At 38.9% G+C, this 26920-nt stretch overlaps 1 protein-coding gene across 1 annotated transcript in view; it reads right to left on the bottom strand.

The window, feature by feature from the left end:
• LOC311237293 (uncharacterized protein) overlaps positions 1-26488 on the bottom strand; it is a 111658-nt gene extending 85170 nt beyond the window's left edge. Inside the window, exons 1-3 of the mRNA XM_084325100.1 lie at positions 26396-26488; positions 24830-24866; positions 23267-23318 (exon numbers count right to left, since the gene is read on the bottom strand). Of these exons, the coding sequence (XP_084181226.1) occupies positions 23267-23318; positions 24830-24866; positions 26396-26411 (105 nt within the window). The 5' untranslated portion in view covers positions 26412-26488. The remainder of the gene's footprint in view (positions 1-23266; positions 23319-24829; positions 24867-26395) is intronic.
• Positions 26489-26920: the final 432 nt, after the last annotated feature.

Below are 26920 nucleotides of genomic sequence, written 5' to 3'. Positions count from 1 at the left end.
GAATCTAAGTCGTCACATGATGTGTCTTCATACCCCTGAGGAGGTAGAGAGTCTAGGTTTATTCATTTTTGATTTTTTTAATAATTTTTTTATTAATTTTTTTTAATAATTTTTTTAATAATTCATCTCTTTGTAATATAAGTGCTTCACATGATGTGCTTTCATACCCCTGAGGAGGTAGAGAATCTAAGTCGTCACATGATGTGCCTTCAAACCCCTGAGGAGGTAGAGAGTCTAGGTTATTTATACTTAGATAGATAGGTAAATAGTTAGTTAAGGTCGGTTGTTTGTAGTTACATTGTTTTTGAATGGTTTCTGCTTTTCTACTCCTGTAGACCAGTTACGAGGAAGTTACACTCTAGACCAGGCTTAGGCTTAGGTTAGGGCTTTGGTTTTTGCGGGCGGCCACTCCCCAGTAGGTTAGTACTAGTTTGGTATAGAGTGGTCGGCGGCTGGGGGGGTGCACGGTCCTCATCCATTGCTTGGCTTCCTACTGGGTCTAGAGGCAGAAAAGAGAACCATTATGGGCTCAAGGGACCACTCCAGTTTCCAGATTTGTTTGTGCTGATGTTCACCCGTTCCCCTGAGGAGGTATGAGGGGTCACGTCGTAATCTAGTTTTTAACCTGATGTGCATCCATACCCCTGAGGAGGTAGAAAGGGGCACATTTTAATCAAAGTTATTTATTTTGATTTTTAATATGATTTATTGATTTTCCAATAATTTTTTTAATAATTCATCACTTTGTAATATAAGTGTTGTACATGATGTGCTTTCATACCCCTGAGGAGGTAGAGAATCTAAGTCGTCACATGATGTGTCTTCATACCCCTGAGGAGGTAGAGAGTCTAAGTTTATTCATTTTTTATTTTTTTAATAATTTTTTTATTAATTTTTTTTAATAATTTTTTTAATAATTCATCTCTTTGTAATATAAGTGCTTCACATGATGTGCTTTCATACCCCTGAGGAGGTAGAGAATCTAAGTCGTCACATGATGTGCCTTCAAACCCCTGTGGAGGTAGAGAATTGTATTCATTTTTTGGTCCATTCTTTTGAAGCGGGATGGCGCCCTCTATAGGTCGTTTTTGGTATTCATTTTTTAATTTTTAATAATAAATTTTTTTGTACTATAGGTGTTTTCACATGATGTGCTTTCATACCCCTGAGGAGGTAGAGAATCTAAGTCGTCACATGATGTGTCTTCATACCCCTGAGGAGGTAGAGAGTCTAAGTTTATTCATTTTTGATTTTTTTAATAATTTTTTTATTAATAATTTTTTTTTTAATATTTTTTTTAATAATTCATCTCTTTGTAATATAAGTGCTTCACATGATGTGCTTTCATACCCCTGAGGATGTAGAGAATCTAAGTCGTCACATGATGTGCCTTCAAACCCCTGTGGAGGTAGAGAATTTAAGTTATTCATTTTTTATTCATTTTAATCTAAGTTTTTTTTTTTTGATCTATTGTTTTTGGAAGGGATGGCGCCCTCTATTGGCCGTTTTTGGTACTGATTTTGATTTTTCTTTTTTTCTTTTTGATTTTTTTAATAATTTTTTTTATTAATATTTTTTTTAATAATTCATCACTTTGTAATATAAGTGTTGTACATGATGTGCTTTCATACCCCTGAGGAGGTAGGAGGGGGCACATTTTTTATCTAAGTTATTATTATTATTATTATTATTATTATTATTATTATTATTATTATTATTATTATTATTATTATTATTATTATTATTATTATTATTGTTATTGTTATTATTCTTGTTATTCTTTAAGGAAGGGAAGAGTGTCAATGTGGTATGGTCCTCATCCAGAGGATGTGGTGAGTCTGTGGTCCGCTTCTTCACCGGGCCGGCCCCCAAGTGGTTCAGGAGACACCCCGCCATTGTTGCTCTGGAGGGAGCCTGCATTGATGGTACAAGTTTGTGTTCTTAATGTATTGTTTTTTTTGGGGTGATAGATGAATTCTTTGTAGCATGGTCGTGAAAGGTGTCTCCTCTGTAGTGTGATGGTGAGGGGTTAATCGTCTGTAGTGTTTGTAGTTATTTTTGAATTTCTTTCCTTTTTTTTCTTTTTGAATGGTAAAGGTTATAGTCTTTTAGTGTCAATTTACGAACAACTTCATCAGTAATGCACCCTGAGTCAACAGACGTTTCGGCCAGTAGTATACTTATATATATTTTTTGTATATATCCAAGTATACTGCATCATACGTCCTCTTCAGAGCAGGCCAATCCATTTAGGTTGATCAAACCTTGGATTGTTGTTCGTTTCATTTCAAATTAGTTGCTTTTATGGAGACGGGTTGTGATGTGGGGATGGATTTATTTATAGCTTTTTTGCATCTTCCTGTTAGAGGTCTATTAGTTAATCCTATCATTGATCCTAATTTAGTTAGTCCTGTGTAACCAAGTGGTCCTGTATGTAGTAATGTTGATCCATACAAGTATCAAAGGTCAATGTTAACCTATGTTTCAGGGTTGCCTGTTTTTGTCTGACTTAGAAGGTTTTGTAAGCCTTTCAAGTCAGAGAATTTTGAGGCAGCTTGGTCTATTTTATAAGTAATTTTGAGGATTGCACATTTAATTTCTTAGTTGGGAGGTGCTGATCCGTGTGAGTAAGCGAGATTTGTTCCTACAGATAGTATTTTTTTCTTTTTTTTGAAAGATTTAGGCCTAATGCAGGCTGATCTAAGTGGTTTCAATTGTAGGATATGATGTGTTTCTGGTTCTAATAGGATATAGTTTGGAAATACGTGTGGGTGCGGTTATGTACTGAGTATGTTTAGGCTGTGGAGTGCCCTTAAAAGATGGTTAGATATATTACCTGAGTATAGCGAGGTAGGGAGGCCTTCATATACGCCTTCCCTTGCTTGAAGAGCCCAACAGGGGCTTGAATCCTCTTCTCGTATCAGAAAGGCCTTGCAGTCAGGTTTTAGAAATTACAGTGTTCATTTTCTCTCATCATTCGAGTCGGGAGACTCAGGGTATTAACCGCTGTTTGTCCCGGCTGTAATGATAGAATTACCACTGTAAACCTGTCTGCATAAGACCAGTCTTCCACGCTGTGGGCCGCTGTGCATTTGTTCCCAAGCCAAGGTCAAGCCCTGTTACTGGGTTCAAGGTACAGTTCCCCCTCCCCCCATTTTTACTCAGAGTCTGGATGTGGTTGAGTGGAGATGTCGTCCATCTGAAGTTCCACCGCTTGTGGTTTAGGATATGCTGTCTGATCTTGCTTTAAATAGTCTTAGGTTCCGCCCCCAGGTGGCTTTTGCAGGGATGTGTAAAGCCCCAGTGAGTCAGTGTTCTTATTGGTCTAGTTGGATTTGTGTCCGTGTGTCTCCAGGCTTAGGTTTGGAGGTGTGTGGTCCCCTGTGGTGTTGTGTGTGTGAGGGGACCTGTCTCGGTTCCTGGCTGTCTGAGGGGGCTCCGTGGGGTGTCTGGGGGGGGGGGGGTTTGTATGCAATTTTTGTCCCAAGCTGGTGGGAGGGGACCTCGGGTGTCACCCCAGGTTCTAGGTGTTGTGTGCTCAGGGGGGGGGGGGGGGGGGGGGTTTAGGATTTAGTTATGCCTTACAGTTTAAGCTTCAGACGTCCCGACGCCTCCTAACGTCAGCCGTCTACAACTTAGTTGTGTGTTGTGCTGAGGTCCAGGGTCAAGGTCATAGCCAAGCCCAGTTGCTGTCTGTAGTGTGGTAGTGAAAAGTTAACCTTCTATTAGTGTGATAGTGAGAGGGTTTAACTGTTTATAGTGTGATAGTGAGAGGGTTAACCGTCTGTAGTGTGGTAGTGAGAGGTTAACCGTCTGCAGTGTGGTAGTGAAAGGTTAGCCTTCTATAGTGTGGAAGTGAAAGGGTTAACCGTCTGTAGTGTGATAGTGAAAAGGTTAACTGTCTATAGTGTGGTAGTGAAAGGTTAACTGTCTGTAGTATGATAGTGACAGATTAGCCTTCTGTAGTATGGTAGTGAAAGGTTAGCCTTCTATAGTGTGATAATGAAAGGGTTAACCGTCTGTAGTGTGATAGTGAAAAGGTTAACTGTCTGTAGTGTGGTAGTGAAAGGTTAACTATCTGTAGTATGATAGTGACAGATTAACCTTCTGTAGTGTGGTAGTGAAGGTTAACCTTCTATAGTGTGATGGTGAAAGGGTTAACCTTCTGTAGTGTGGTAGTGAAAGGGTTAACTGTTTATAGTGTGGTAGTGAAAGTTTAAATGTCTGTAGTATGATAGTGACAGATTAACCTTCTGTAGTGTGGTAGTGGAAGGGTTAACCTCCTATAGTGTGATAGTGGAAGGTTAACCTTCTGTAGTGTGGTAGTGAAGGTTTAGCCTTCTCTGGTGTTGAGGCAGATAACTTCATGATTCAAGATCCTGTGTTTACATTCTATCATGTAATGTCTCTTGTGTAGTGAAAGGTTAGCCTTCTATAGTGTGGTAGTGAGAGGGTTTAACTGTCTATAGTGTGATAGTGAGAGGGTTGACCGTCTGTAGTGTGGTAGTGAGAGGTTAACCGTCTGTAGTGTGGTAGTGAAAGGTTAACCTTCTATAGTGTGGAAGTGAAAGGGTTAACCGTCTGTAGTGTGATAGTGAAAAGGTTAACTGTCTATAGTGTGGTAGTGAAAGGTTAACTGTCTGTAGTATGATAGTGACAGATTAACCTTCTGTAGTGTGGTAGTGAAAGGTTATCCTTCTGTGGTGTGATAGTGAAAGGGTTAACCTTGATTATTTAGCTTTGCCTTTAAGGTTAAGCTTTAGACGTCAAGTTGGTTAAGTTTAGTGCTCTGGTTAGGGTCTGGTTAAGGTTAGGCATTGTTTCGGAGTTGGTTAAGGTTAGAGTTTGTCTTAGAGAATGGCAATATTCTTTCTATGGTTAAGGTTAAGGTTAGGCATGGTTAAGGTTAAGGTTAGGCATTGTTTCGGAGTTGGTTAAGGTTAGAGTTTGTCTTAGGGAGTGGCAATATTCTTTCTATGGTTAAGGTTAGGCATGGTTGAGGTTAAGGTTAAGGTTAGGCATGGTTAAGGTTAAGGTTAGGGTTAGGCATCATTCATCACTTTGTAATATAAGTGTTGTACATGATGTGCTTTCATACCCCTGAGGAGGTAGAGAATTAAAGTCGTCACATGGTGTGTCTTCCTATCCCTGAGGAGATAGATAATTTAAGTTATTAATTTTTGATTTTTTTAATAATTTTTTTATTAATAATTTTTTTAAATAATTCATCACTTTGTAATATAAGTGTTGTACATGATGTGCTTTCATACCCCTGAGGAGGTAGAGAATCTAAGTCGTCACATGATGTGTCTTCATACCCCTGAGGAGGTAGAGAGTCTAGGTTATTTATACTTAGATAGATAGGTAAATAGTTAGTTAAGGTCGGTTGTTTGTAGTTACATTGTTTTTGAATGGTTTCTGCTTTTCTACTCCTGTAGACCAGTTACGAGGAAGTTACACTCTAGACCAGGCTTAGGCTTAGGTTAGGGCTTTGGTTTTTGCGGGCGGCCACTCCCCAGTAGGTTAGTACTAGTTTGGTATAGAGTGGTCGGCGGCTGGGGGGGTGCACGGTCCTCATCCATTGCTTGGCTTCCTACTGGGTCTAGAGGCAGAAAAGAGAACCATTATGGGCTCAAGGGACCACTCCAGTTTCCAGATTTGTTTGTGCTGATGTTCACCCGTTCCCCTGAGGAGGTATGAGGGGTCACGTCGTAATCTAGTTTTTAACCTGATGTGCATCCATACCCCTGAGGAGGTAGAAAGGGGGGCACATTTTAATCAAAGTTATTTATTTTGATTTTTAATATGATTTATTGATTTTCCAATAATTTTTTTAATAATTCATCACTTTGTAATATAAGTGTTGTACATGATGTGCTTTCATACCCCTGAGGAGGTAGAGCATCTAAGTCGTCACATGATGTGTCTTCATACCCCTGAGGAGGTAGAGAGTCTAAGTTTATTCATTTTTGATTTTTTTAAATAATTTTTTTATTAATTTTTTTTAATAATTTTTTTAATAATTCATCTCTTTGTAATATAAGTGCTTCACATGATGTGCTTTCATACCCCTGAGGAGGTAGAGAATCTAAGTCGTCACATGATGTGCCTTCAAACCCCTGTGGAGGTAGAGAATTTTATTCATTTTTTGGTCCATTCTTTTGAAGCGGGATGGCGCCCTCTATAGGTCGTTTTTGGTATTCATTTTTTAATTTTTAATAATTCATTTTTTTGTAATATAGGTGTTTTCACATGATGTGCTTTCATACCCCTGAGGAGGTAGAGAATCTAAGTCGTCACATGATGTGTCTTCATACCCCTAAGGAGGTAGAGAGTCTAAGTTTATTCATTTTTGATTTTTTTAATAATTTTTTTATTCATTTTTTTTAATAATTATTTTAATAATTCATCTCTTTGTAATATAAGTGCTTCACATGATGTGCTTTCATACCCCTGAGGAGGTAGAGAATCTAAGTCGTCACATGATGTGCCTTCAAACCCCTGTGGAGGTAGAGAATTTTATTCATTTTTTGGTCCATTCTTTTGAAGCGGGATGGCGCCCTCTATAGGTCGTTTTTGGTATTCATTTTTTAATTTTTAATAATTAATTTTTTTGTAATATAGGTGTTTTCACATGATGTGCTTTCATACCCCTGAGGAGGTAGAGAATCTAAGTCGTCACATGATGTGTCTTCATACCCCTGAGGAGGTAGAGAGTCTAAGTTTATTCATTTTTGATTTTTTTAATAATTTTTTTTAATAATTTTTTTAATAATTCATCTCTTTGTAATATAAGTGCTTCACATGATGTGCTTTCATACCCCTGAGGAGGTAGAGAATCTAAGTCGTCACATGATGTGCCTTCAAACCCCTGTGGAGGTAGAGAATTTTATTCATTTTTTGGTCCATTCTTTTGAAGCGGGATGGCGCCCTCTATAGGTCGTTTTTGGTATTCATTTTTTAATTTTTAATAATTCATTTTTTTGTAATATAGGTGTTTTCACATGATGTGCTTTCATACCCCTGAGGAGGTAGAGAATCTAAGTCGTCACATGATGTGTCTTCATACCCCTAAGGAGGTAGAGAGTCTAAGTTTATTCATTTTTGATTTTTTTAATAATTTTTTTATTCATTTTTTTTAATAATTATTTTAATAATTCATCTCTTTGTAATATAAGTGCTTCACATGATGTGCTTTCATACCCCTGAGGAGGTAGAGAATCTAAGTCGTCACATGATGTGCCTTCAAACCCCTGTGGAGGTAGAGAATTTTATTCATTTTTTGGTCCATTCTTTTGAAGCGGGATGGCGCCCTCTATAGGTCGTTTTTGGTATTCATTTTTTAATTTTTAATAATTAATTTTTTTGTAATATAGGTGTTTTCACATGATGTGCTTTCATACCCCTGAGGAGGTAGAGAATCTAAGTCGTCACATGATGTGTCTTCATACCCCTGAGGAGGTAGAGAGTCTAAGTTTATTCATTTTTGATTTTTTTAATAATTTTTTTATTAATTTTTTTTAATAATTTTTTTAATAATTCATCTCTTTGTAATATAAGTGCTTCACATGATGTGCTTTCATACCCCTGAGGAGGTAGAGAATCTAAGTCGTCACATGATGTGCCTTCAAACCCCTGTGGAGGTAGAGAATTTTATTCATTTTTTGGTCCATTCTTTTGAAGCGGGATGGCGCCCTCTATAGGTCGTTTTTGGTATTCATTTTTTAATTTTTAATAATTAATTTTTTTGTAATATAGGTGTTTTCACATGATGTGCTTTCATACCCCTGAGGAGGTAGAGAATCTAAGTCGTCACATGATGTGTCTTCATACCCCTAAGGAGGTAGAGAGTCTAAGTTTATTCATTTTAGATTTTTTTAATAATTTTTTTATTCATTTTTTTTAATAATTATTTTAATAATTCATCTCTTTGTAATATAAGTGCTTCACATGATGTGCTTTCATACCCCTGAGGAGGTAGAGAATCTAAGTCGTCACATGATGTGCCTTCAAACCCCTGTGGAGGTAGAGAATTTTATTCATTTTTTGGTCCATTCTTTTGAAGCGGGATGGCGCCCTCTATAGGTCGTTTTTGGTATTCATTTTTTAATTTTTAATAATTCATTTTTTTGTAATATAGGTGTTTTCACATGATGTGCTTTCATACCCCTGAGGAGGTAGAGAATCTAAGTCGTCACATGATGTGTCTTCATACCCCTGAGGAGGTAGAGAGTCTAGGTTTATTCATTTTTGATTTTTTTAATAATTTTTTTATTAATTTTTTTTAATAATTTTTTTAATAATTCATCTCTTTGTAATATAAGTGCTTCACATGATGTGCTTTCATACCCCTGAGGAGGTAGAGAATCTAAGTCGTCACATGATGTGCCTTCAAACCCCTGAGGAGGTAGAGAGTCTAGGTTATTTATACTTAGATAGATAGGTAAATAGTTAGTTAAGGTCGGTTGTTTGTAGTTACATTGTTTTTGAATGGTTTCTGCTTTTCTACTCCTGTAGACCAGTTACGAGGAAGTTACACTCTAGACCAGGCTTAGGCTTAGGTTAGGGCTTTGGTTTTTGCGGGCGGCCACTCCCCAGTAGGTTAGTACTAGTTTGGTATAGAGTGGTCGGCGGCTGGGGGGGTGCACGGTCCTCATCCATTGCTTGGCTTCCTACTGGGTCTAGAGGCAGAAAAGAGAACCATTATGGGCTCAAGGGACCACTCCAGTTTCCAGATTTGTTTGTGCTGATGTTCACCCGTTCCCCTGAGGAGGTATGAGGGGTCACGTCGTAATCTAGTTTTTAACCTGATGTGCATCCATACCCCTGAGGAGGTAGAAAGGGGCACATTTTAATCAAAGTTATTTATTTTGATTTTTAATATGATTTATTGATTTTCCAATAATTTTTTTAATAATTCATCACTTTGTAATATAAGTGTTGTACATGATGTGCTTTCATACCCCTGAGGAGGTAGAGAATCTAAGTCGTCACATGATGTGTCTTCATACCCCTGAGGAGGTAGAGAGTCTAAGTTTATTCATTTTTTATTTTTTTAATAATTTTTTTATTAATTTTTTTTAATAATTTTTTTAATAATTCATCTCTTTGTAATATAAGTGCTTCACATGATGTGCTTTCATACCCCTGAGGAGGTAGAGAATCTAAGTCGTCACATGATGTGCCTTCAAACCCCTGTGGAGGTAGAGAATTGTATTCATTTTTTGGTCCATTCTTTTGAAGCGGGATGGCGCCCTCTATAGGTCGTTTTTGGTATTCATTTTTTAATTTTTAATAATAAATTTTTTTGTACTATAGGTGTTTTCACATGATGTGCTTTCATACCCCTGAGGAGGTAGAGAATCTAAGTCGTCACATGATGTGTCTTCATACCCCTGAGGAGGTAGAGAGTCTAAGTTTATTCATTTTTGATTTTTTTAATAATTTTTTTATTAATAATTTTTTTTTAATATTTTTTTTAATAATTCATCTCTTTGTAATATAAGTGCTTCACATGATGTGCTTTCATACCCCTGAGGATGTAGAGAATCTAAGTCGTCACATGATGTGCCTTCAAACCCCTGTGGAGGTAGAGAATTTAAGTTATTCATTTTTTATTCATTTTAATCTAAGTTTTTTTTTTTTGATCTATTGTTTTTGGAAGGGATGGCGCCCTCTATTGGCCGTTTTTGGTACTGATTTTGATTTTTCTTTTTTTCTTTTTGATTTTTTTAATAATTTTTTTTATTAATATTTTTTTTAATAATTCATCACTTTGTAATATAAGTGTTGTACATGATGTGCTTTCATACCCCTGAGGAGGTAGGAGGGGGCACATTTTTTATCTAAGTTATTATTATTATTATTATTATTATTATTATTATTATTATTATTATTATTATTATTATTATTATTATTATTATTATTATTATTGTTATTGTTATTATTCTTGTTATTCTTTAAGGAAGGGAAGAGTGTCAATGTGGTATGGTCCTCATCCAGAGGATGTGGTGAGTCTGTGGTCCGCTTCTTCACCGGGCCGGCCCCCAAGTGGTTCAGGAGACACCCCGCCATTGTTGCTCTGGAGGGAGCCTGCATTGATGGTACAAGTTTGTGTTCTTAATGTATTGTTTTTTTTGGGGTGATAGATGAATTCTTTGTAGCATGGTCGTGAAAGGTGTCTCCTCTGTAGTGTGATGGTGAGGGGTTAATCGTCTGTAGTGTTTGTAGTTATTTTTGAATTTCTTTCCTTTTTTTTCTTTTTGAATGGTAAAGGTTATAGTCTTTTAGTGTCAATTTACGAACAACTTCATCAGTAATGCACCCTGAGTCAACAGACGTTTCGGCCAGTAGTATACTTATATATATTTTTTGTATATATCCAAGTATACTGCATCATACGTCCTCTTCAGAGCAGGCCAATCCATTTAGGTTGATCAAACCTTGGATTGTTGTTCGTTTCATTTCAAATTAGTTGCTTTTATGGAGACGGGTTGTGATGTGGGGATGGATTTATTTATAGCTTTTTTGCATCTTCCTGTTAGAGGTCTATTAGTTAATCCTATCATTGATCCTAATTTAGTTAGTCCTGTGTAACCAAGTGGTCCTGTATGTAGTAATGTTGATCCATACAAGTATCAAAGGTCAATGTTAACCTATGTTTCAGGGTTGCCTGTTTTTGTCTGACTTAGAAGGTTTTGTAAGCCTTTCAAGTCAGAGAATTTTGAGGCAGCTTGGTCTATTTTATAAGTAATTTTGAGGATTGCACATTTAATTTCTTAGTTGGGAGGTGCTGATCCGTGTGAGTAAGCGAGATTTGTTCCTACAGATAGTATTTTTTTCTTTTTTTTGAAAGATTTAGGCCTAATGCAGGCTGATCTAAGTGGTTTCAATTGTAGGATATGATGTGTTTCTGGTTCTAATAGGATATAGTTTGGAAATACGTGTGGGTGCGGTTATGTACTGAGTATGTTTAGGCTGTGGAGTGCCCTTAAAAGATGGTTAGATATATTACCTGAGTATAGCGAGGTAGGGAGGCCTTCATATACGCCTTCCCTTGCTTGAAGAGCCCAACAGGGGCTTGAATCCTCTTCTCGTATCAGAAAGGCCTTGCAGTCAGGTTTTAGAAATTACAGTGTTCATTTTCTCTCATCATTCGAGTCGGGAGACTCAGGGTATTAACCGCTGTTTGTCCCGGCTGTAATGATAGAATTACCACTGTAAACCTGTCTGCATAAGACCAGTCTTCCACGCTGTGGGCCGCTGTGCATTTGTTCCCAAGCCAAGGTCAAGCCCTGTTACTGGGTTCAAGGTACAGTTCCCCCTCCCCCCATTTTTACTCAGAGTCTGGATGTGGTTGAGTGGAGATGTCGTCCATCTGAAGTTCCACCGCTTGTGGTTTAGGATATGCTGTCTGATCTTGCTTTAAATAGTCTTAGGTTCCGCCCCCAGGTGGCTTTTGCAGGGATGTGTAAAGCCCCAGTGAGTCAGTGTTCTTATTGGTCTAGTTGGATTTGTGTCCGTGTGTCTCCAGGCTTAGGTTTGGAGGTGTGTGGTCCCCTGTGGTGTTGTGTGTGTGAGGGGACCTGTCTCGGTTCCTGGCTGTCTGAGGGGGCTCCGTGGGGTGTCTGGGGGGGGGGGGGTTTGTATGCAATTTTTGTCCCAAGCTGGTGGGAGGGGACCTCGGGTGTCACCCCAGGTTCTAGGTGTTGTGTGCTCAGGGGGGGGGGGGGGGGGGGGGTTTAGGATTTAGTTATGCCTTACAGTTTAAGCTTCAGACGTCCCGACGCCTCCTAACGTCAGCCGTCTACAACTTAGTTGTGTGTTGTGCTGAGGTCCAGGGTCAAGGTCATAGCCAAGCCCAGTTGCTGTCTGTAGTGTGGTAGTGAAAAGTTAACCTTCTATTAGTGTGATAGTGAGAGGGTTTAACTGTTTATAGTGTGATAGTGAGAGGGTTAACCGTCTGTAGTGTGGTAGTGAGAGGTTAACCGTCTGCAGTGTGGTAGTGAAAGGTTAGCCTTCTATAGTGTGGAAGTGAAAGGGTTAACCGTCTGTAGTGTGATAGTGAAAAGGTTAACTGTCTATAGTGTGGTAGTGAAAGGTTAACTGTCTGTAGTATGATAGTGACAGATTAGCCTTCTGTAGTATGGTAGTGAAAGGTTAGCCTTCTATAGTGTGATAATGAAAGGGTTAACCGTCTGTAGTGTGATAGTGAAAAGGTTAACTGTCTGTAGTGTGGTAGTGAAAGGTTAACTATCTGTAGTATGATAGTGACAGATTAACCTTCTGTAGTGTGGTAGTGAAGGTTAACCTTCTATAGTGTGATGGTGAAAGGGTTAACCTTCTGTAGTGTGGTAGTGAAAGGGTTAACTGTTTATAGTGTGGTAGTGAAAGTTTAAATGTCTGTAGTATGATAGTGACAGATTAACCTTCTGTAGTGTGGTAGTGGAAGGGTTAACCTCCTATAGTGTGATAGTGGAAGGTTAACCTTCTGTAGTGTGGTAGTGAAGGTTTAGCCTTCTCTGGTGTTGAGGCAGATAACTTCATGATTCAAGATCCTGTGTTTACATTCTATCATGTAATGTCTCTTGTGTAGTGAAAGGTTAGCCTTCTATAGTGTGGTAGTGAGAGGGTTTAACTGTCTATAGTGTGATAGTGAGAGGGTTGACCGTCTGTAGTGTGGTAGTGAGAGGTTAACCGTCTGTAGTGTGGTAGTGAAAGGTTAACCTTCTATAGTGTGGAAGTGAAAGGGTTAACCGTCTGTAGTGTGATAGTGAAAAGGTTAACTGTCTATAGTGTGGTAGTGAAAGGTTAACTGTCTGTAGTATGATAGTGACAGATTAACCTTCTGTAGTGTGGTAGTGAAAGGTTATCCTTCTGTGGTGTGATAGTGAAAGGGTTAACCTTGATTATTTAGCTTTGCCTTTAAGGTTAAGCTTTAGACGTCAAGTTGGTTAAGTTTAGTGCTCTGGTTAGGGTCTGGTTAAGGTTAGGCATTGTTTCGGAGTTGGTTAAGGTTAGAGTTTGTCTTAGAGAATGGCAATATTCTTTCTATGGTTAAGGTTAAGGTTAGGCATGGTTAAGGTTAAGGTTAGGCATTGTTTCGGAGTTGGTTAAGGTTAGAGTTTGTCTTAGGGAGTGGCAATATTCTTTCTATGGTTAAGGTTAGGCATGGTTGAGGTTAAGGTTAAGGTTAGGCATGGTTAAGGTTAAGGTTAGGGTTAGGCATCATTCATCACTTTGTAATATAAGTGTTGTACATGATGTGCTTTCATACCCCTGAGGAGGTAGAGAATTAAAGTCGTCACATGGTGTGTCTTCCTATCCCTGAGGAGATAGATAATTTAAGTTATTAATTTTTGATTTTTTTAATAATTTTTTTATTAATAATTTTTTTAAATAATTCATCACTTTGTAATATAAGTGTTGTACATGATGTGCTTTCATACCCCTGAGGAGGTAGAGAATCTAAGTCGTCACATGATGTGTCTTCATACCCCTGAGGAGGTAGAGAGTCTAGGTTATTTATACTTAGATAGATAGGTAAATAGTTAGTTAAGGTCGGTTGTTTGTAGTTACATTGTTTTTGAATGGTTTCTGCTTTTCTACTCCTGTAGACCAGTTACGAGGAAGTTACACTCTAGACCAGGCTTAGGCTTAGGTTAGGGCTTTGGTTTTTGCGGGCGGCCACTCCCCAGTAGGTTAGTACTAGTTTGGTATAGAGTGGTCGGCGGCTGGGGGGGTGCACGGTCCTCATCCATTGCTTGGCTTCCTACTGGGTCTAGAGGCAGAAAAGAGAACCATTATGGGCTCAAGGGACCACTCCAGTTTCCAGATTTGTTTGTGCTGATGTTCACCCGTTCCCCTGAGGAGGTATGAGGGGTCACGTCGTAATCTAGTTTTTAACCTGATGTGCATCCATACCCCTGAGGAGGTAGAAAGGGGGGCACATTTTAATCAAAGTTATTTATTTTGATTTTTAATATGATTTATTGATTTTCCAATAATTTTTTTAATAATTCATCACTTTGTAATATAAGTGTTGTACATGATGTGCTTTCATACCCCTGAGGAGGTAGAGCATCTAAGTCGTCACATGATGTGTCTTCATACCCCTGAGGAGGTAGAGAGTCTAAGTTTATTCATTTTTGATTTTTTTAAATAATTTTTTTATTAATTTTTTTTAATAATTTTTTTAATAATTCATCTCTTTGTAATATAAGTGCTTCACATGATGTGCTTTCATACCCCTGAGGAGGTAGAGAATCTAAGTCGTCACATGATGTGCCTTCAAACCCCTGTGGAGGTAGAGAATTTTATTCATTTTTTGGTCCATTCTTTTGAAGCGGGATGGCGCCCTCTATAGGTCGTTTTTGGTATTCATTTTTTAATTTTTAATAATTCATTTTTTTGTAATATAGGTGTTTTCACATGATGTGCTTTCATACCCCTGAGGAGGTAGAGAATCTAAGTCGTCACATGATGTGTCTTCATACCCCTAAGGAGGTAGAGAGTCTAAGTTTATTCATTTTTGATTTTTTTAATAATTTTTTTATTCATTTTTTTTAATAATTATTTTAATAATTCATCTCTTTGTAATATAAGTGCTTCACATGATGTGCTTTCATACCCCTGAGGAGGTAGAGAATCTAAGTCGTCACATGATGTGCCTTCAAACCCCTGTGGAGGTAGAGAATTTTATTCATTTTTTGGTCCATTCTTTTGAAGCGGGATGGCGCCCTCTATAGGTCGTTTTTGGTATTCATTTTTTAATTTTTAATAATTAATTTTTTTGTAATATAGGTGTTTTCACATGATGTGCTTTCATACCCCTGAGGAGGTAGAGAATCTAAGTCGTCACATGATGTGTCTTCATACCCCTGAGGAGGTAGAGAGTCTAAGTTTATTCATTTTTGATTTTTTTAATAATTTTTTTTAATAATTTTTTTAATAATTCATCTCTTTGTAATATAAGTGCTTCACATGATGTGCTTTCATACCCCTGAGGAGGTAGAGAATCTAAGTCGTCACATGATGTGCCTTCAAACCCCTGTGGAGGTAGAGAATTTTATTCATTTTTTGGTCCATTCTTTTGAAGCGGGATGGCGCCCTCTATAGGTCGTTTTTGGTATTCATTTTTTAATTTTTAATAATTCATTTTTTTGTAATATAGGTGTTTTCACATGATGTGCTTTCATACCCCTGAGGAGGTAGAGAATCTAAGTCGTCACATGATGTGTCTTCATACCCCTAAGGAGGTAGAGAGTCTAAGTTTATTCATTTTTGATTTTTTTAATAATTTTTTTATTCATTTTTTTTAATAATTATTTTAATAATTCATCTCTTTGTAATATAAGTGCTTCACATGATGTGCTTTCATACCCCTGAGGAGGTAGAGAATCTAAGTCGTCACATGATGTGCCTTCAAACCCCTGTGGAGGTAGAGAATTTTATTCATTTTTTGGTCCATTCTTTTGAAGCGGGATGGCGCCCTCTATAGGTCGTTTTTGGTATTCATTTTTTAATTTTTAATAATTAATTTTTTTGTAATATAGGTGTTTTCACATGATGTGCTTTCATACCCCTGAGGAGGTAGAGAATCTAAGTCGTCACATGATGTGTCTTCATACCCCTGAGGAGGTAGAGAGTCTAAGTTTATTCATTTTTGATTTTTTTAATAATTTTTTTATTAATTTTTTTTAATAATTTTTTTAATAATTCATCTCTTTGTAATATAAGTGCTTCACATGATGTGCTTTCATACCCCTGAGGAGGTAGAGAATCTAAGTCGTCACATGATGTGCCTTCAAACCCCTGTGGAGGTAGAGAATTTTATTCATTTTTTGGTCCATTCTTTTGAAGCGGGATGGCGCCCTCTATAGGTCGTTTTTGGTATTCATTTTTTAATTTTTAATAATTAATTTTTTTGTAATATAGGTGTTTTCACATGATGTGCTTTCATACCCCTGAGGAGGTAGAGAATCTAAGTCGTCACATGATGTGTCTTCATACCCCTAAGGAGGTAGAGAGTCTAAGTTTATTCATTTTAGATTTTTTTAATAATTTTTTTATTCATTTTTTTTAATAATTATTTTAATAATTCATCTCTTTGTAATATAAGTGCTTCACATGATGTGCTTTCATACCCCTGAGGAGGTAGAGAATCTAAGTCGTCACATGATGTGCCTTCAAACCCCTGTGGAGGTAGAGAATTTTATTCATTTTTTGGTCCATTCTTTTGAAGCGGGATGGCGCCCTCTATAGGTCGTTTTTGGTATTCATTTTTTAATTTTTAATAATTCATTTTTTTGTAATATAGGTGTTTTCACATGATGTGCTTTCATACCCCTGAGGAGGTAGAGAATCTAAGTCGTCACATGATGTGTCTTCATACCCCTGAGGAGGTAGAGAGTCTAGGTTTATTCATTTTTGATTTTTTTAATAATTTTTTTATTAATTTTTTTTAATAATTTTTTTAATAATTCATCTCTTTGTAATATAAGTGCTTCACATGATGTGCTTTCATACCCCTGAGGAGGTAGAGAATCTAAGTCGTCACATGATGTGCCTTCAAACCCCTGAGGAGGTAGAGAGTCTAGGTTATTTATACTTAGATAGATAGGTAAATAGTTAGTTAAGGTCGGTTGTTTGTAGTTACATTGTTTTTGAATGGTTTCTGCTTTTCTACTCCTGTAGACCAGTTACGAGGAAGTTACACTCTAGACCAGGCTTAGGCTTAGGTTAGGGCTTTGGTTTTTGCGGGCGGCCACTCCCCAGTAGGTTAGTACTAGTTTGGTATAGAGTGGTCGGCGGCTGGGGGGGTGCACGGTCCTCATCCATTGCTTGGCTTCCTACTGGGTCTAGAGGCAGAAAAGAGAACCATTATGGGCTCAAGGGACCACTCCAGTTTCCAGATTTGTTTGTGCTGATGTTCACCCGTTCCCCTGAGGAGGTATGAGGGGTCACGTCGTAATCTAGTTTTTAACCTGATGTGCATCCATACCCCTGAGGAGGTAGAAAGGGGCACATTTTAATCAAAGTTATTTATTTTGATTTTTAATATGATTTATTGATTTTCCAATAATTTTTTTAATAATTCATCACTTTGTAATATAAGTGTTGTACATGATGTGCTTTCATACCCCTGAGGAGGTAGAGAATCTAAGTCGTCACATGATGTGTCTTCATACCCCTGAGGAGGTAGAGAGTCTAAGTTTATTCATTTTTTATTTTTTTAATAATTTTTTTATTAATTTTTTTTAATAATTTTTTTAATAATTCATCTCTTTGTAATATAAGTGCTTCACATGATGTGCTTTCATACCCCTGAGGAGGTAGAGAATCTAAGTCGTCACATGATGTAAAAGTTATAGCCCTGCAAAGAAGGTGAACATCTCCATAGACAAATAGCGCTGGCAGAGGATGGTTTAGGATGGATATAAGCCCGGCAGAGAATGGGTTAATCACTTTATTCAAATTGAGGATTTAGTTGGAGGATAGTAAAAAAATAAAAATAAAAAAACGTTTAAACTTATTTTTTTTTAAGTTCGAACATTCATGCACGCTGTTGTGAAGGGCCAGATTAAAGCTGAGAATCTACATCTATTGTTTTATATACATTGTATATTATTTATATATACACGGTATATCCCTTTAAACCGGCGTTCGAACCATAGTAATATTCGCTCTCCTTATTGGATAGCGCCCTAGGCGCCAGCCCGCAAGCCCCCAACGTCAGGTTCAAAGACAAGCTCAGGCATGTCGTAACATGCCCGGAGACAGCGTATTGATTCCAGACAAGAACTGAGGTTTGGGACTAGATAATCACTTAAGTATATATACGGCGCAAGGTGCGCACAGCAGCACTTCCTTCGTTCGTTCATCAAGTTCATCCCGAGTCAACGGGTAGTGAAGTGAGCAACCGTGCGTTGAGAACACGTGCGAATAGAATAGTAAAGTGTCAGAGTTTAATGCAGTAACGTCAAGTTCGACCTAGTTTAATGTGAAGTAAATAGTCGTTCATTTATTGTATATCGTGCAACCCAGTTCGTTCGTGTGTAGCATTACCTAACGGTTCGTTCGTGTTAGCTAGTGAACCTTAGCCAGGGTGCGTGGCCTAAATACGTTGCCAGTACCCGAGGAGGCCTAGTCGGAGAACCGTTGGACATGTGCACAGGAGAACCAGCGGCGGCGATTGCAGAACCATTACTGGTTGGATTATATTGATTTAGAACGTGTTACCCGGAGAAGAGCCTCGTTGATTTCCACTATCGTTTGGGATTTAACCTCGTGAGGATTACACTCGGGCTGGCCTCATGGACAGAGGCTGGCTAGCTATCATCGTTTGCTATCGAGCATTGGATTACAGTTATTGCTTTTGCTGCTGATCGTTGGATTTACAAGGACTGGCTTCTGTACGTGAAGTCCCTTTATTCTTCATTGAATCAGACTGAGTATCCGAACATTCCTCTATCCTCTAGACCTTACAACTCTGAGAGGAACCCAGTGTCTCCAGGCGGTACCAGCGTTGCCTTCTATAATTGCTATTATACGCCAGGTGGCGTCAACCTAGTACCCATCGTAGGAATCCTGCTATTCCCAGTGACTCATGCTACTGACTGACTTTATGCATATTCTTCGCCATACAAGCACGACCCTAATTCTCATTCTGTAACCTAATGTTGCATAATAATAAAATACCCTCAAATACTATTTCTTTGTCAATGCCGTATTATTATGAGTGTTCACCATCTATATTTGATGTACTGTCTGGCCAGTAATTAAAGTACATACCTAGCAGTGGTTTAATCTATCACAATCTTTAATACAGTCAGGGTTTTGTAACCCCTCAGTTACACACGCTATATAGGCGATCTGAAAAATCGATTCTCTGATTTCCTCAAAGCCATCGCCCACACACACACACATAGGGCAAACGCTGAGATCTCAGCGAATACAACTCTGATTATCCCAAGACTTGTAAAATAGATTCCTTACCTCAGATCAGATGTTCTCCAAAAAGATCATTCCAATTCCTGATCGCCATTCCAAAAATCGATCGCTTTTATTGATCCAACACTACATACTGTAAACACATATTATACAACGGCATGCAAATTTCTCGATTCTGATTGGCCATTCACACGTCTTTATTGACAACAATCCACGGTCCTGGGCTCAGGACCCGCCCACAACCAAATCACATAACCCTCCCCGGCTCACTCCGGGAGAAAACAGGATCGCGAACAACAAATGGTTATGTTGAAAGCACCATAACGACTAAATATGAAGCGATTCTGTCAAGGGGAATGTGTTAGTATTTTAAACAATGTTGGATGATGTAATTGATGGGTCTTGACTCAATCTAGAACAAAAGAAAAATCGCGGATTGATTGATAGATTAATTGATTGATTTAAATTTCTTCCTTCCTACTTTCCGACTGCAGCGTTCTCTCTCACACTGTCCGACGCTGGCGTACCCACAAACACACACACACACACACACACACACACACACACACACACACACACACACACACACATACACACACACACGCACACACACACTGTGACACACACACACACACACACACACACACACGCGCACACACACACACACACACTCCTGTCTGCAACAGCGGGGGAGTCAGACTGAGAGAGAAGCAGCGCTGTTTTAAGTGAGCATGGTCTATTGAATTGATTGATTGGTTGATTGCTAATTTTATTACTGTACCCCTGGTTTCCAACTGGTTAAGTTTAGGCTAAAAGAAATAAATAAAAAAATAGGGCGAAGAAAACGTTTTTTTCCTATAGGGCAAAGAAAACGTTTTAATAAATTTTCAATCAATCATTCCAATAATACACAGTTGGATGTGTTAGTTGGTTGGATGCACTTCAAGCTGCTTCCACATGAGGCAACTTCTCTCAATCATTCCAATAATACACAGTTGGATGTGTTAGTTTGGTTGGATGCACTTCAAGCTGCTTCCACATGGAGTTGTGGGAACTACTTTTTCTGGGGGATGGTTTTTTCAATAAATCTTCGATTAATGTGTGTTTATTGTATAGAAATAAGGTTGGATGAATCTGGCAGTTGTATAAAAGCTTTACACCACGTGCAGTCGTGATTTGTGACCAATAAACCATGCCTAGGGGGGTCTAACGACCCTCGGCTGCGCCTCGGGCCTAACAACCACCCCTAGGCATGGTTTATTGGTCACAAACCACTCCTGCGTGTGATGTAATGCTTAATTCCATGCTGTTCTGATGGTCCACAATGAATCCGATCGGCTCGGGTTACATGCCTGAGAAGTAAAATGTGGATTCCGGATTTTTCTTTTCTCATCCATTTTCATTGAGTCCATTCCAAAAGGGTGCATTACCATCTGGGAGACGATAGGGGGCGGTTTTTTCACATCTGAGCTCCTGATGGGGCTGGTTTACCAACGGGAGACTCGGTTGATGAAATATGAATTCATATCGCTAACAAAAAAATAACACGCTAATTGTCGTGGTGGGCATTCAGGCGTCGGGCTGATAACACGTGTTATCACGTGGTGGGCACTGAAAGTGTTAACACTTTGGGTGCCAATCACGTGTTAATATGTTTCTCTGCGCCAACAGTTGAGTGCCAAACATGTGTTAATACGTTTCTGGGTCGGTTTTCCTTTTTTTCGATATTTTTATTCATTATCCATCCATATGGTGTTACCATAGGAATGAGTCTGAGGTCGCCAAAGTGCAATACCGGCCGCATCTAGCTAGACGGCGGTATCGAGCACCCTTTGTAACCTTGTATCTTGGCCTGTGCGTTGATCTAATGTCTCTGGGTCATTTTCTTTTCTCTCGCAAGGGTTGCGGTTATAACGGTCGGATTGCGAAGATGCATGATGTGTGGTGGATTATGTTGGTGACACGATGGACATCAATACTTGGAATCGTGATCAGATCATTGGAATATTCTTTTTGGGGTACATCCTAGTCAAGGTAAGGGCTATATGGTATCAATCTTGCGTTGATCCAAGCATGTCTTCACCTCGATCCGAACGTGTGTGTAACGTTAGTCCACAACGTATGCCGTTGGTGGCGATCAAAGCATCAAAAAACGACCCCCGCCCCCCCTTTGATTCATTCATGATGAAACATACCTATTATATACCTTTGATTTGGAAATAGTAACGTGTCCAGGCGAGCAACGCAAACAACTTTAGCTAAATTCACATAGCGCTCCATAACTCAGCTTCCAGGAATTAGCACGGATCACTCTGAAACTATACAATATTCAATTGTATACAATATTCACCACGGGATAACACGTATACGTATACATGAACAAATTAACAATTTTTTACATGTTGGACGAGAGATAGCGACTGTCAAATGAACCATAGTATTGTCTCCATAGCTATAATATAGATATAGCTCTGCAAACAACGTGACACACAGTGAAAATGTGTGTCACAGAAGTAGCTTCTATCCCCAGGCCATCAGGCTGCTAAACGAACAATGAATGAACACTACACAACAACAACCACCAAACACACATAGCACACACATCCACACGCACACACTCACTTTAAACAAACACACTGTAGCACCCACTACACACACTTTATAGCACACACCCACTTTAAACAAACACACTGTAGCACCCACTCCCCACACTTTATATTTATGGATGAAGGATTGCACTACAACTCGTACACCTTACTGTAAATTGTACCTAAAATTGTACCTCATCCCACTTCTGCTTTGCACTAGATAGTACTGTACATTAGTACACTGCATAGTATTGTGTATTGTATATTATATGGTAACTCAGAACATTGTACATATGTCTATACCGAACAACTGTGACCTCATTCTTCTTCTAAATTCATGCTATATTATGTTATTATGTTATTTGATACTATCTTGTCTAGCACAGTCTCTGGAGCGTAACAGTAAGAAGCATTTTGTATGAAAGTATTCTGTACTTCTGTATGACAACTATTAAAGAACTTGAACTTGAACTTGAACTTGAACTTGAAAATGCCTATCTTTTAAAGCGTGGTGCTGAATGAGTTAAAAGGATAATTGTGGTTATTTTCAACATCTTGCATCATACAGCTAGATTCTGACTAAAATCTCATAAATTTGCCTTGAGCAACAAGACAGGAATACTATTGTGTGCTGAAAAGGTCTGTACTGTTGCTGAAAAGATATGCATATTAACACTTTGAGTACCAGCCATGGCATAATTCGTTATTTCATGCCAACCGTTGAGTGCCAGAAACAAGATATTTCTTTATTTAGCGATTTCCATTCATATTTCATCAATCTAGCCTCACGTTACCACTGGCACTCTCTCTGAGCTCGAATTTGGAAAATACCGCCCCCTATTGTCTCTCCGGATGGTACTGCACCACATTGGATTGGACTGAAGGAAACGCATGGAAAAAAAAGAGTCCGGATTCCACATTTTACTTGTCAGGCATGTAATCCGAGCCTATTGCAGTCATCGCCCACCATCAGAACAGCGTGGAATATGTCTTTCGACCACCCAGCGATGGATCAATAAACACGATCGATATTTGGAATGGCGATCAGGAATTGGAATAATCTTTTTGGAGAACATCTGAGCTGAGGTAAGGAATCAATTTTACCAGTCTTGGGATAATCAGAGCTGTTTTCACCTATATATCAATGTGTCCCGTATGTGTGTATGTGTGTATGTGTGTGTGTGTGCGATCAGGAAATAAGATAATAGATTTTTCAGCCCGCTTCTATAGCGTGCATATACTACTACACACTATACACATATACTATCGATAATCTAGCGTTTATTTGAAAACGATTTATAAATAGGCCGACAAAATGACAACGTGTTTTGTGTATTCCAGTAAAGGGTGATTCATGTGGAATCTTTATTTTTTTCTGAAACTTTCAAAAAACGAGCGTTTTTCAAAATGGTATAAAACGGAAATTAACCGATTAAAAAACAATCCGTTTCGACAATGTTGACTGCAAACAAGTCATTGATAAGCGACGGTTGTATTAGACACATTAGCCATAATTTAAGATATAGTTTATGCGTTCACAAATGTGAGCACTCTGTCATTGAATAGAGCGTTTGCACTCAACGGGGTATATAGGACTGGCACGGAAAGTGTTAAATAAATGTTTGAATGAATGAATAATGAGTGAATCCTCAGGCACTTTCTCAAATAAGCTTCATATACAGGGATAAGTGAATCCCTACATAACAGTCCACAATTATATGACCTACCTGCGAGTTTTGACCATAGGTCTGGGAGGACTGGGCTGTATAGGAGCCATACCTGTAAATATGAGACAACAACGTGAACCATTGACCACTGATGCAATGTGGGAGAGAATAGGCTCACAGCTGGGTTCCATCCTAAAGGCAAATCTTTCCTGTGACAAAATGGCAACCAATGTAATAAAAAAAGTCAACCAACGAACAAGATTCTTGTACAGGATCTCCTCTCTGGTAAACAAGAATACCTTGAAGACTAACAGGAGCACTCATTCAAGGGTTCTACGACTATGCTTGCACCTCATGGTACCAAAGCACCTCAAAGGCACTAAAAACAAGATTACAAACATCACAAAACAAACTGGTCAGACTACTGCTTGACCTTACTCCTAAAACCCACCTCATCACTGCCCATTTGACAACCTAGGATGGCTTAGAATAGACAAGTACAGCAACTTGCAATGGGCCTGGTCTACAACATACACTACACCACTATACCCATGTACATGTACATGCCGAAATACTTCCCAAAGGTCAGTGAAGTCCATGACCGCAACACCAGAGGGAGTTCCACAAATCATGTTCAACCCAGATTCGGCTCAAACAAGGGACTAAACATGTTTCGCAATTATGCCACAATAATGTGGAACGCCCTACCCACACATTATGATGAATTGAAAATGGGGGACCCTGATGTAAACAAGACGAAAGTCTTTCTCTGGTCTGCATCCCCTTAACAATTGTGTGTATTGAGCTGTACTGTATTGTACCCATTCTGCAATCTGTTAATACAATTTTCAATCAATCAGCTGTAAAATAACGTGAATCCCTACCCTCCCCACTCTCCACACTTTAGATCACACAAACACACTTACACTTTATATTTATTGATAAAGGATTTGCACTACAACTCGTACACCTACTGTGAATTGTACCTAAACTGCACCTTGTCCATTTATGCCTTGCACTATATAGTATTGTATATTAGTACACTGCACAGTATTGTATATTGTATGGTAACTACGTCTACGAACATTGTACATATGTCTAAACTGAACACTGTGACCTCTTTTTTTTTCTTCTAATTTTTACTATGTTTTTATTTCATACTTATCTTGTCATGCACAGTCTCTGGAGCGCAACAGTAAGAAGCATTTTGTACAAAAGTATTCTGTACTTCTGTATGACAACTATTAAAGAAACTTGAAACTTGAACTCCTTCAAAACCGCTCTCAAAGAGCACGGGTGGCTGCAATTAGAAACTGGCCCCGGTAAATGTCAAACCCCCCCCCCCCCCCCCCCCCCCCAATGTACAGTTTCTTCCCCTTCGGATGTATATTTTTTATTATCTCTTTTTCTTAAAACAGTACTGTATATCTGTATGTCATAAATGTCTTGATTAATTGAAAATGGAGGACCCTGATGTAAACAAGACTAAAGTATTTCTTTGGTCTGCATCCCTTTAACAATTGTGTGTATTGAGCCGTACTGTATTGTACCCATTCTGCAATCTGTTAATAACGTTTTCAATCAATCAATCAAACCAAATGCAATTAACATTCAATAACTCACCCCTGCTGGCTCCCAGCCTGGCTGTAGCTGTTATAGTCTGCAAAACATCAAACTAAACATTAGACAACACATCAATCGAAGAAGGCAACACATCCATGTGTCACGTGACGTCACGTTAGCTAGTATTTGTTCAGCCTGGTTAGCGTTAAATCATTAACGTTACGTTTTACTGGATAAAGTAATGTTAGTGTAATAATAACATCTAGTAATTGGATCATCCTGCAGACCATTCAACCCAATGTAGGCCAGTCGGTCCTTGACCGCCTGCTTCATTCAACAACAACAACAACAAAAACAACCCTACCTGGGTTCCATCCTAGAGGCAAATCTTTCCTGTGACAAAATGGCATCCAATGTAATAAAAAAAGTCAACCAACGAACTAGATTCTTGTACCGGATCTCCTCTCTGGTAAACAAGAATACCCTGAAGACTCTGGCAGGAGCACTCATTCAAGGGTACTATGACTATGCGTGCACCTCATGGTACCAAAGCACCTCAAAGGCGCTTAAAACAAAATTACAAACATCACAAAACAAACTGGTCAGACTACTACTTGACCTGAACCCCAGAACCCACCTCACCCCTGCCCACTTTGACAACCTAGGATGGCTTAGAGTAGACGACAGAGTACAGCAACTTGCAATGGGCCTGGTCTACAAGATACACTATACGACCGGGGTGCCCATGTACATGTCAAAATACTTCCCAAAGGTCAGTGAATACCACAACCACTACACCAGAGGAAGCTCAACAAATCATGTTAAACCCAGATTCGGCTCAAACAAGGGACTAAACACGTTTCGCAATTATGCCACAACAATGTGGAACGCCCTACCCAAAGCTGTAAAGGAATGTGAATCCCTGCCCACATTCAAAACCGCTCTTAAAGAGCACCTACGGGAGGCTGCAATTCGAAACTGGCCACCGTAAATGCCCAAAACCCCCACCACCTCCTAATAGACAGTCTCCTCCCCACCGCATGTATATATTCCCTCCCCGCCGTATGTATATTTCTCTCCCACCCACCCACCCCCTCCTAATGTACAGTCCCCTCCCCATCATATCTGTCAGGATCTAGGGGTAACAGTACTGTATATTTGAATACCGCTTATGTCACAAATGTATCAGTACTAAATACCTATATGTCCCTATGCCATAAATGTCATGTATGTTGTGTATGTCATAAATGTCTATATGAATTGAAAATGGGGGACCCTGATGGAAACAAGACAAACGTCTTTCTCAGGTCTGCATCCCCTTAACAATTGTATGTATTGAGCCGTACTGTATTGTACCCATTCTGCAATCTGTTAAATAACGTTTTCATTCATTCATTCATTCATTCATTCATTCATTCATTCATTCATTCATTCATTCATTCATTCATTCACAACAACAACAACAACAACAACAACACGGACACAAGCCATTCATCCATCCATCGCATTGTTAGCTTCGCTAGGCTGCCATGTTAGTCACCTAACTAGCTAGGGTTTCCTTTCAAATATTGAGGCACGATATAAAAAATATAACTAACTAACAACAATAACGTTTGATATTCTTACCAGCCGCAGCCGCCATTTCGTACGGTGTGTATTTAAGTATAGACCGGGGGGGAGTGAAGAATCAAAGAGAAATCCCTTCTTCTTCTTATTGGGGTTTTACGGCGGTCGGCCACCAACTGTTTGGGGCATTACCGCCACCTACCGATCAGAGAGGGGTCTGCAGAAACGCGGGTCTATTCGAAGCCTAACCCATAGATATATATAGAACACTAGATAGCGGAGTCACCAGCGTCACTGAACCGCCGCCATCTTGCCCAGGTCAGCCTTGAGTGAGAGTGAGTGAGCTGCACAGACAAAAATACTCATAACTCGCTGAAATATTGACGGATTTACAAACGGGTTGGTTTGCTATAAACATCAAATATGTAGTTATGATCATAGATATATATAGAACACTAGATAGCTTGCCCGCGCTGCCGGCCAATGGAGAGCGACGTCACTGAACCGCCGCCATCTTGCTCCAGTTAGCCTTGAGTGAGAGTGAGTGAGCTGCACAGACAAAAATACTCATAACTCTCTGAAATA

This window comes from Notolepis coatsorum, assembly GCF_963971535.1.
Source record: "Notolepis coatsorum genome assembly, chromosome: 11".
Taxonomy (NCBI): Eukaryota; Metazoa; Chordata; class Actinopteri; order Aulopiformes; family Paralepididae; genus Notolepis; species Notolepis coatsorum.
Note: the sequence above shows the minus strand (reverse complement) of the source record. Positions and strands in the feature narration are given on the sequence as shown.